Raw genomic sequence first — 12,091 nt, 5'->3', positions numbered from 1 at the left:
AAAAGACATTTTGTCAAAGCCTTTCGTCTTGCACTCATCAGGTCAATCGCAAGAATGCCAATGTCAGGGGAAGCAACCACTTTATACCATATGAGAAGAATGCGCTGATTGGTTGGCAAGTGGACCCTGATTGGTAGAGGCATTGCCATGGAGAATGCACCAGTTAATAGTGACTGACAGCTAAAATTTCAAACAATGTTTGGTAGTTAAGCAAGGCAGCTTGGCTCCATTTGTTCGAGGCATTGCCCTGAGAAATGAACCAGCGAATGGCTGTCACTTATTTTGTTTAGCTGAAACAGGTGCAATGGTGTACATGATCTTTCTGTCTGAAAAGAACAGGGCCCTGTGTATTAATACATGTAGCTTCCAGTACACGCAAATGTGCCACAATGTGTGCTCGCCTGACAATCTTAATTGTCAGTGTAATTTTTAGCACACTGAAGATTATTTAGCAAATATTGTCCAATCACGGAATTATATCTAATGTTGGACACTGTGTTTTGGGTTTTGCAAGCACGGGCTGGTTGTCCGTTGTGAACAACGGAAGGGACATTCTGTTTGTTACGATCCACCAGCCCTAGGGACATAGAGCCTACATACCGAGCATCATACTAGCATTGAAATTCATATACCACGTTACTCATCTGTGTGTTGCTCAAATTTTTGTGATACCTTGCCTTTCCGGGGTAATCTGAGGTAGACTGAATACTTTACAGTGCCGGAGGTGAAAATTTGAGCAACAGGTGAAACTAGCTGTTCCATGTTGCTACTATACAGTAGCAATGCAAGTGGTATTCACCACTATTAAGATGCTGCTGTTAAGCCAAAAAGATGTGCTGCCTATCACACAAATGATTAATGCGGTATGTGAATCTCAGTGCCAGTGTGATGCTAGGTATATAGGCCGTCCGTCTCAAAGTCTGGTGGATCGTATCAAACAGCCCACTATTCACAATGGGCAAGGTACAGACCATACCCAACCAGCCCGTGCTCGCAAAACTCAAAACAGATTGTTCAACATTAGATGTGATTCTGCGATTGGTAACATTTGCTAAATAATCCTCAGTGTGCTAAGAATTATGCTGACAACCAATTTAAGATTTTCAGTTGGGTTCGCAGTGTGGTGCATTTGCATATACTGGAAGCTACATGTATTAATACACAGGGCCCTGTTTTTTGCAGGCAGAAAGAGCATGTACACACATTGTACCTGTTTCAGCTCAGGGCAATACCTCAATCAGAGTCAAGCAGCCTGGTTTAAAATTTCAAACACTGCTTGGCAGTTAACTGTCTGTCACCATTAACTGGTGCATTCTCCATGGCAATGCCTCTAACAAACAGAGTCCACTTGCCAACCAATCAGCACTCTCTTCCCGTACAGTAAAAAGTTGTTGCTTCCCCTGACATTGGCATTCTTGAAATTGTCCTGATGAGTGCAAGGCAAAAAGCTTCAGCAAAATGTCTTTTTTCAGCAATATTCAAATGGCAATACAATTCCAAGTCAGGATGGTGTGTGGCTTGGAGGAGAACTTGCAGGTCATGGTGTTCTCATGCATCTGCTGCCTGAGTCTTTCTTGGTGGTAGAGGTTGTGGGTTTGGAAGGTGCTGTGGAAGAAGCCTCAGTGAGTTGTTGCAGTGAATTTTGTAGATCGTACATGCTAGCGCCACTGTGCATTGATGGTAGATGGAGTGAATGTGTAAAGTGGTGGATGGGGTGTCAGTCAAGCAGGCTGCTTTGTCCTGGATGGTGTCAAGCTGCTCGAGTGTTGTTGGATCTGGACCCATCCAGGCAAATGGAGACTATTCCATCACATTCCTGATTTGTGCCCTGTAGACAGTGGACAGGCTTTGGGAGACAGATGGCGAGTTACTCTCCACAGGATTCCTAGCTCTTGACCTGCTCTCGTAGCCATGGTATTTATGTGGCTAGTCCAGTTCGGTTTCTGGTCAATGGTAACCACCCATGATGTTGATAGTGGGGGATTCAGTGATGGTAATGCCATTGAATGTCATGGGGAGATGGTTAGATTCTTTCCTCTTGGAGATGGTCTTTGCCTGGCACTTGAGTGATATGAATGTTACTTGCCACTTATCAGCCCGAGCCTGGATATTGTCCAGATCTTGCTGCATTTGGACACCGACTGCCTCAATGTATGAGGAGTCGCGAGTGGTGCTGAACATTGTGCAATTATCAACCAACATCCCCACTTCTGACCTTATGATGGAGGGAAGGTCAATGATGAAGTAACTGAAGATGGGTGAGCCTAGCACCACTACCCTGAGGAACTCCTACAATGGTTTCCTGGGACTGAGATGATCAGCCTCCAACAACCTCAACCATTTTCCTTCGTGCTAGATAAAAGCAAAATACTGTGGATGCTGGAAATCTGATATAAAAACAGAAAATGCTGTCAAAACTCAGCAGGTCTAACAGCATCTGTGGACAGAAAGACATAGTTAATGCTTTGAGTCCGTATGACTCTTCTTCAGAGCTAAAGAAAAGAAAAATATGATGCAATTTATACTGTTTAAAGATGGTGCAGCAGGTGAAGTTGGATGGAAGGCCAGCAATAGGTGGAGGCAAAGGAGAGGTGTCATGAACAAAAGGACAAAGGAGTGTTAATGATAGTGATACTGGCTAAAGGAGGTGCTGATGGTGGCATTAAAATCAGAAAGCAGAATGTGATAATAGCAGGACAAGGGTAAGCACTCTGGAAAGAATAACATGAACAAGTGACCGATGGCCTTAGTGAGGGTGGGTGGAGGGAGGGGACACTGGTGGGAAACAAAGATCGGAAATAGGTTAAAAGGCGGGGATAAAACAATGGATAAAAATAAAAATGAATATTGAAAAAAAGGGGCGAGGATGGAGGAGACGGTTCATGGTCTGAAGTTGCTGAACTCAATGTCAAGTCCGGAAGGATGTAAAGTGCCTAATCGGAAGATGAGGTGCTGTTCTTCCAATTTGTATTGGGCTTCGCTGGAACAATGCAGCAGGCCAATGACGGACAAGGTGGGCATGAGAGCAGTGTGGAGTGTTGAAATGGCAAGCGACAGGGAGGTCTAGGTCATGCTTCCAGGCAGACCGAAGGTGTTCTTCTGACTGACTGTCAGTGAACAAGTTATTTTTGACTGAGCTCCGTTTGATAACACCGTTGATGACCCCATTACTTTGCTGATGACCAAGAGTATGCTGATGGGGTGATAACTGGCCGGGTTGGATTTGTCCTGCTTTTTGTGTACAGGAAATACCTGGGCAATTTTCTACATCGCTGGGTAGATGCCAGTGTTGTAACTGCACTGGAACAGCTTTGCCATGGATGCAGCACATTCTGGGGCACAAGTCTTCAGGACCATTGCCGGAATATTGTCAGGGCCCACAGCATTTCAGGCAGTGATTTCCAGATCCCCCAACAACCTCTGGGTGAAAAATTACTCAACTCCACTTTAATCCTCTCATCAATTATTTCAAATTTATGCACCTGATTATTGACCTCTCTGTTCATGGAATTATGACCTTTCCAGATGCTCTATCTAGCTCTCCTTTTTATACACCTTAATTAAATCTTCCCTCAGACGCCTCAGTTCAAAAGAATACTACCTCAGCCTATCCAATCTTGCATCATAGCTAAAACTCTCCATTCCTGGCACCATCCTTGTAATTCTGTTCCATACCCTCTCACATGAAATCACATTCTCTCTGACCACAACAGTATGCAGTACTCTAGCTGTAGTATAACTAATTTATTATACAGTTCTAGCATGGCTTTCCTGTTCTTGTACTCCAGACCTTGGCAACAAACAAATGCCTCTCATATGCCTTCTTCATCACCTAATTTAGTTGATCTGCTAGCTTCAGAGTTCTGTAGGCCTAGGGCCAGATTTTGGCTACTGAACCAGGTAGCTCGATTTGGAGAATTTCCCAAATCGCCGGACCTTTCCCGGTTAAAAGGTGCCCGAGTCGTACGATTTACACGCCAGGGTGGTGAGTGCTCGCTGACCCTGGAAGCAGACCATAGGCAGTCAGGAGGTGGGAAGTGCCAAGAACGTCTGCCTAAATTCTCTGGCACGATGTCCCAGTTGTTTCAGAAGCTTTTAGGTGCTCTAGGCCTCACTCCTCACATCACCTCATCCTCCCATGCCACCCCTTGACCCCCTCATACCTCCCAATGCCAATTCATACCCTCCATACAATCTCGATGGCCTCCATGCCACCTCCGTTGCTTCCATGCCCCACTATGCCCATTCGCCCACAATACAATCTGAACAGACCCAAAGAGCCATGTAAAACAATGGGAAGTGTGGAAATGCTGAGGAAAAAGATAAACACCCATTCATAAATCCTCTTTGAAAAAATCTGCTATTCTTACAGCACCATAAAAGGGTCAGACAGGACAATTGCACTTTCAGTAAGACAGACTTTAACCACTTCATACCACTTAATTTTGTCCAAAGTAAACAAACATTGAGACACTGACAAAAGTTATCACAGAAAGAACAATTTATTTTATGTGGCTACAATAAGTTAAGTAATGTCAACAATTCGCTTCAGTGGTCAAAATAGAATCCCCTGCTGAGCTAATGCATTTGTCAGTCTTGCCTCTCAGCCAAGCTTTCATAATGAGCAAGGGTGGAGAACTGTTTCAGTAGAAACAGATGGCCAGGCATCTCTTAGAATTTTTTCCAAAGATTTGCCCACCACCAAGGTTAGGCTGACTGGCCTGTAATTTGTTGGACTATTCCTTTCTCATCACTTAAACAACAATACAAAGTTAGCATTCCTCCAACACCATACCTGTTGCCAGAGAAGATTGAGAAATGATCATCCAAGCCTCTATTTCTTTGCTTGCTTTCCTTAGCAGCCAGGGGTATGTTGCATCCACTTTCAAGATACTAAACACCTTAATGTTTCCTCCTACACTGTGTTTATTCCATCCAATGTTTTTTATTCTTCCTCTTTAATTATAATATCTGCTTTGTCTCTCTCTTTTGTGAAAACGGACACTAAGGACCAGATTTTTGTTCCCAAAAAGCATAGAGTGAGTTGGGAAATTTCACAGTTCACCACAGCCACTTCGGGAGAAACTCCTCCCAAATGTGGGATCATCGCTCTGGGGGAGAATGAGTGCAGGATAGAGTTGGGCCCACCGCCCCTGGAAGCAGATTGGAGGTGGTCACAAGGGCCACAAAAGTGCAGAGACGGACTAGTTCAAAGACAAGCCTCAGTTCTCTGGGAATTTGCCCCAGTAGTTTGCCTATATTTTAGGCCCTCTAGCTCTCACTCATCACACCCCCTCACCCCCCCACCACCCCCAGGCCCATCATACCATCTATTGCAATTCATGACCTCTTATACCCTCTGTCCCAACTCATGTTCCCCACTCAACCCCCATGCCCCTCATATGATCCATGCGAACTCATACTCCCTACTCACGCCCAAGGCTCCCCCATACCAAGTTACGGCACTTCCAAGCCCATTCACCCAGTATAAACACTGTACAAAACCAATGAACCCGATAATAATACTGGCATTTGTGGAAATGATTCATAATTTTATGTACATAAAACTGCTGTCATTACAACCTTATAAAAAGGTGTTGATGAATCAGACTTTTAAAGTATCAACAGCAGAACCTATAGGCATGTGACGCCTCTTTATCTTGTGTAAAAAGACATTAAGCCATTGACAAAAGACATCACAGATAAAAGAACCTGATAAAACTGTTGATCTTCTTCCCAGCTCTGTTATCAAAATAAATTAATTCTTTTATGGGAGTCTGGGCTCTCAGCCAAATCTCATTATGGATTGGGGAGGGTTTAAAATACCTTAGCAGGAGTTGGGCTTACCAAATTCATACCCTCCCAACACTATCCTGCAGTCATCCTCCGCCCGAGCAATGATCCCACATTTGGGAAGAGTTTCTCCCAAAGTGGCTGTTGTGTGCTGAGAAATTTTCCAACTTACCTGGAGGAATATTAGAGGAAATACAAAGGTGTACAAAGAATTAGGAGAGACAGATAGAAAGCACTAAAGTAAGAAATAATAAGGTATTAGGCAGAGTCGGAGTAAGAGGGAATGGAATATGGGCTATATTTTGTTTAGTGTGCAGGTACGTGAATGCATGAAGTGTGGTAAATAAGGTTGGTGATCTGCAGGTGCAGCTAGCCATTTGAGAATACATCTGGCGATAATGGAGACCTGGGTCAAAAAGGGCAGAATGGGTACCAAATATTCTGGGATACAGCAAAGACAGGGAAAGATAGAAAGATTGGGGGTGGGTGAGGCAGTAGCAGTGATGGAGAGAGGAGGTGTCCCAGAGGAGTCAAGTCAGAATCTAGTTGGTTAGAGCGAAGAAAAAATAGAGGTACCAATACACCACTGGGTGTATTTTATAAAGCCACCAACCAATGATAAAGATATTGAGGAAGACATTTGCAAGGAATTTGCAGATGTGCAAAAGCTATTGAGTATAAAATGGGGGAACTTGAGTGTAAACTAGGGTAGTAACAGAGTAAAGGGCAGAGAGGTGAAGAGTTTCTGAAGTGCGCTCAGGAGATTTTTTTTTTTAAACATCAGTATGTTTCTAGCCCAATGAGGAAGGAGGAGGCATTGCTAGATCTGTTTCTGAGGAATCAGGTGGGTCAAATGGATCAAATGCCAGTAGGGAAGTCATTATAGTATCATAAGGGTTTGGTTGGCTCTGGAAAAGGACAAGAAGCAATATAAAGCAAAAATACTATATTAGGAAAGAAACAGTTTCAATGGGGTGAGAACAGACCTGACCCAGGTAAGTGGGAAACAAAGGGTGGCATTTTCCCTATGGAGGTGGGAAAAAGAGGTTGGACCAGCTTTCAGGTCCCAAACCCACTTCCAGTGGGAAGCTGACCAACTTTCTCAGCAGAGAGCCCTGAATTGATGTGGAAACAGATTCCCTGTCCAATTGCAGCCAAACAGAGTGGAAATGGAGTTGGGTCAGTTGAAATGAGCAACTGATTTAGACAGCAGCAATCGCTGAGGATGCTGGTTGTCCAGAGGGAGAAATCGGCTGAGATTGCCAAAGACTTCACAGAGAGAACACCAGAGAGAAGAGAGCAGAGGACAGGGCAGAGGCCTGGCACCCAGGGCAGGGCTGCTCATTTCCTTGATGCCAACCAGGACGTAATGTTGGAGGCCATGAGGAAGAGGAGGCGGGGGGGGGGGGGGGTCCAGCAAGGGGTGAGGGTTTCACGGAAGAGGATGAGGGTGCCACTCCCACTGGCTCCCTCGACATCCTGGGCCACATCAGTGCAGCAGGGCCAAGTGATGGAGGCTACCTCAGCAATGATGCAAAAGCAGGAGCTTCTGAAGATGCCCCCGTGTCAACAATGAGGGTGATCGCCACATGCATCTCAGCAGCAAGCCAAGATTAGTGAGCAGGCAGCTTCCACCTCCGCCAAGGGCACAGTGGCCAGCACCACATAAGAGTGGTGGAGCGTGGAGACCAATGCATCGCACAGAGCACTAAATGGGTCACTAAAGTGTCTTAATGTCCAAGCACTGGTTCCATCTCACAAAACTGTATAAATGATACTTTAAGCTGCACGTCTGTGACTCCTTTAGTTCCTAACATGACAAGAAAAGTGGTATGAGGTGGTAAAGGAGATGACAGATTCCCCCACAGTGACGACAAAGCTTCTGGACAGATGTGCATCCTTCTCTTGCAGTCAGGGTTTAGATGTTCCAGGTCGCATCGTCAATGAATGTGTTAGCACAGGTTAACACTCAGGCTGACTTCCATGCCAAGCCCTTCATCCTGGGCCATAGGAACTCAGGTGGGATGTTTCCAGATCAAATGGTCCCTGACATTCATGGCATTCCGAGGAACCTTTTGTGTCCAGTGTTGTACGCAGCCAACTCTCTGTTCAGCATCCTTCCCTGGAAACTCAATCCTCTTCTAGCTGCTGCTCTTTTTTCAATGAGCTGACCTCTTCCAGGGCCTCACCATCTCAAGATTCACATCTCTCTGGAGGGCCACCTTATGGAGTGCAAAGCAAACCAGCACAATGACCAAGACTCTTGCAGGAGGGTATCGGAGGGAACCACCCAACTGATTCAGGCACTAAAACCACATCTTCAGAAGTCCAGTGACCACCTCAATACTTGTCCTACGGAGCAGGTGGCATTAGTTGTTTCACCCCTGTGTCTCTCCCATAAAGGGTTGAGTTTTTATTCTGTCATGACCAAGCCAGCATTTATTACCCATCCCTAACTGCCCTTGAGGTGGCGCTGAGTTGTCTTCTGGAAACACTGCAGTCCACCTGGTGCACGTACACCCACAGTGTTCCTTTTACTTTGTCCCTGACTTTGTTAATTTAGTTTAGTTGTTTTGTAACAAAAAGAGTTACACCCACAGTGTTGTTAGGAAGGAGGTTCCACATTATTGACCCAGTGACAGTGAAGGTACAGCGATAAAGTTCCAAGTCAGAATGGTGAGTAACTTGGTGGGAAATTTACAAGGTGTTCCCTTGTATCTGCTATCTTTGCCCTTCTAGGTAATAGAAGTTGCGAGTTCAGAAGATGCTGTCAAAGGAGATTTGGCAAGCTATTGCGGTGCATCTTGTAGATGATGCACAATGCTGCCATTGTGCATCGGTGGTGCAGGGAGTGGATGTTTAAAGTGGCTGATGGGGTGCTGAACAAGCCGGCAGCTTTGTCCTGGATGGTGTCAAGCTTCTTGAGTGTTGCTGGGGCTGCACTCATCCACACAAGGGTAGAGTATTCCTTCACACTCCTGGCCTGTGCCTTGTTGATGGTGGACAGAAATGGGGAGTCAGGTGGTCCAGTTAGGTTTCTGATCACTGGTGACCCCTCAAATGTCAGAATGTTAAACATGGGGGATTCAGCAAAAGTAATGTGAGAGTATGAGCAGCTAAGTGTTAAAATTTAAAAAGCAGAACCATAAAACTTATAATCTCAATTTTTGTCATTTTGATTATTCTCCAACTGGATTAGTTTAATGAATTAATTTTAATAAAGTAAAATACCACAGATTTGTCTGGGGGATAATCCAGAACAAGACGACATAATCTTCAAATTAAAGCTAGATCATTCTACACATTTTATCCGTACACACAAATAATAGTGTCATTCTACTGTCAGAGGCTGTGGCTGCTGGGTCAATTGGAATTTGCAATACTGAGATCAATAGATTTTTCTGTTGTGTAAAAGGTGTGGGAGGCAATTAACAAAGGCAGGCAAATGCAGGGGAGGTGCAGATCAACCATGATTTCATAGAATGACAGAAAAGGCTTGAGGGATTTTTAAAATATTCTTTCGTGGCATGTGGGCATGCCTGGCTAGGCCAGATTTTGTTGCCCATTTCTTATTGCCCTCGAACTGAGTGTCTTGCTAGGGCCATTTCAGAAGGCAGTTAGGAGTTAACCACATTGCTGTGGATCTGGAGTCACATGTAGGCCAGACCCAGGTAAGGACAGCAGATTTCCTTTGCCTGGAGGGCATTGGTGAACCAATGGGTTAAATAGCATATTTGTGTTCTTATTCCGCAATAGTCCTTAAGCAGTGAACAGTTCATGAGCTGAAATGTTTGTCACTTCCAAAGTGATAAAGTATTGAAAGCACTTACCAATGAGTTTCAACTCTGTGCTCCGTTTCCAAACTCCACCTACAGTGATGCAATAAACCCCTTGGTCACTGAGTTTTAAATTGTTTAATATCAGAGACCCATTGGATGTAATAAATTGCAAACGTGATTTGAAGTTTTCATTTGGCTCCTCTTTATGGTGACCTGGTACATAATCCAAAATAGTAACAAGTTTTCCATCACTGCCAGTGAACTCCCACACAACATCCCTGCCGCTCACATCAGTTCCCCATTCAGGATCCAGTAAAATTGAAGAACCAATGGCACCAAACGCTTCTATTGTTACATCTGATTAACATAAAATAGAAAATTTAATCTTTGAAACCAAGGCAATAAAATGCTGACGTGCAATTTCAAAAATTATGAAGAAAAGCAACAACAAATGCAATAAAGGTCTAATGACAACCATGGAACCATTGTCGATTGGCCTAAAAACCCAGCTGGTTCACTAGTGTCCTAAAGGGAAGGAAATCTGCTGTCCTCACCTGGTATGGCCTACATTTGACTCCAGGCCCACAGCAATGTGGTTGACTCTTAAATGGCCCTCTGAAATGGCCTAGCAAGCCACTCAGTTCTCAAAGGCAATTAGGGATGGGCAATAAATGCTGGCCCAGCCAGCGACACCCACAACCCATGAACGAATAAAAAAAAGAGACTTAATTCCCCCTCATCCCTTAACTCAGGGAAGTGGCAGAGGGATGACACGTGTCTCTCTCCCTCGCACTTCCACAGTAAGGAGGCAGGAAGGCAATGAAAAGGGTAAGGAAAGGGGCTGCACAGGGACCGAGACCACACACCCCCGAGCCCCCATTCTTCACCTGAAGGGAGGAGAATGAGACTGTCCCTTCCAAGAGGAAACCCAAGCCCAGGGAAAGAGGGTAAACTTATTGCTTTGGATATAGAATTGGCTAGGAGAAAGGTAACAGAGAATGGAGATAACGGGCATGTCCTCAAATTGGCCGGGTATAACAAGTGGTGTCATCCCCCAGGGAAAGGTGAAGTGTTTCGAGTCAGCATCTGGGGGATTGAAGAACGACATTGGTCTCCCCAGTTTTTAACTGGGAGGAAATTTCTGCTCATCCATACTTGACATGAGCAGCCTGACAATTTAGCTTTGGTGGAGAAATGGAGAATGAACAGGCAGTTCTTGAGTTCGAGGAAGAAGCTAAGGGCCCTCAGACCAGCCTGGTGGGGGATGGAGGTGTAGAGGGATTGGACGTCCATGGTGAAGAGGAAGCTTCGGCAGTGCTGGATCTGGGGAATCCCAGCCAACATTTCAAAAGGATGAGATCAGCCATCAGGCGACCGGGTGTTTAAAGCCCTTAGTTTAAACTTTAGTTTAGCAGCTACTCTGAGGCTGGAATATCGCAGCAGAAACTCCGCTGCTCTGATGTGTCCCTCTGCAAGAGGATGTGACCGGGACCCGGGACCCGGCTCACCTTCCCCGCGAGGTTCCGCTCGAATCCCTCTGTCCGCTGCCCCGTTTGAAGCCCGTTCCCCGCTCAGTGACTTACCTTCTTCACCCAGGGAGCCAACACTGAGGAGGCTGAAACGCTGCAGCAGGAGGAGGAGGGCGAAAGGCAGAACCGAAATAACGTATCGATGCTTCATTTAGTCAAAGTCAAAGCAAAAAAAAAACAAACTTCAAACATGCAGCCACCATCTTCCGCACAACACAAGCAAGACCCGACCAAAGCCATATATATATATATATATATATAGAGGGAGGGGCGGGGCGAGGGAGGCGGGAGATGGTGGGGGGGCCCTCAACCGTGTCCGGCCCATCTCCCGCGCATCCGCCCTCACTCCTTCTCCTCCCTCCCAGAAACATGATAGGGTCCCCCTTGTCCTCACTTATCACCCCACCAGCCTCCGCATTCAAAGGATCATCCTCCGCCATTTCCGCCAACTCCAGCATGATGCCACTACCAAACACATCTTCCCTTCACCCCCCTTATCGGCATTCCGTAGGGATCGCTCCCTCCGGGACACCCTGGTCCACTCCTCCATCACCCCCTACTCCTCAACCCCCTCCTATGGCACAACCCCTTGCCCACGCAAAAGATGCAACACCTGCCCCTTCACTTCCTCTCTCCTCACCGTCCAAGGACCCAAACACTCCTTTCAAGTGAAGCAGCATTTCACTTGCATTTCCCCCAACTTAGTCTACTGCATTCGTTGCTCCCAATGTGGTCTCCTCTACATTGGAGAGACCAAACGTAAACTGGGCGACCGCTTTGCAGAACACCTGCGGTCTGTCCGCAAGAATGACCCAAACCTCCCTGTCGCTTGTCATTTTAACGCTCCACCCTGCTCTCTTGCCCACATGTCTGTCCTTGGCTTGCTGCATTGTTCCAGTGAAGCCCAACGCAAACTGGAGGAACAACACCTCATCTTCCGACTAGGGACTTTACAGCCTTCCGGACTGAATATTGAATTCAACAACTTTA

The 12,091-nt window shown here is 45.8% G+C and overlaps 1 protein-coding gene across 5 annotated transcripts in view; it reads right to left on the bottom strand.

Annotated features, from left to right (window-relative positions):
* Nucleotides 1-11,339, bottom strand: part of LOC121291659 (hepatocyte cell adhesion molecule-like) — a 65,545-nt gene extending 54,206 nt beyond the window's left edge. For 4 of the 5 annotated variants that reach the window (XM_041213148.1, XM_041213145.1, XM_041213144.1 and 1 more), the window contains exons 1-2: nt 11,156-11,339; nt 9,624-9,929 (exon numbers count right to left, since the gene is read on the bottom strand). In XM_041213148.1, the coding sequence (XP_041069082.1) occupies nt 9,624-9,929; nt 11,156-11,252 (403 nt within the window). In that variant the 5' untranslated portion in view covers nt 11,253-11,339. The remainder of the gene's footprint in view (nt 1-9,623; nt 9,930-11,155) is intronic. The other variant, XM_041213149.1, reaches the window with a different exon arrangement.
* Nucleotides 11,340-12,091: the final 752 nt, after the last annotated feature.

Source organism: Carcharodon carcharias, chromosome 19 (genome assembly GCF_017639515.1).
Source record: "Carcharodon carcharias isolate sCarCar2 chromosome 19, sCarCar2.pri, whole genome shotgun sequence".
Taxonomy (NCBI): Eukaryota; Metazoa; Chordata; class Chondrichthyes; order Lamniformes; family Lamnidae; genus Carcharodon; species Carcharodon carcharias.
This window is presented reverse-complemented; position numbering and strand designations above follow the sequence as displayed.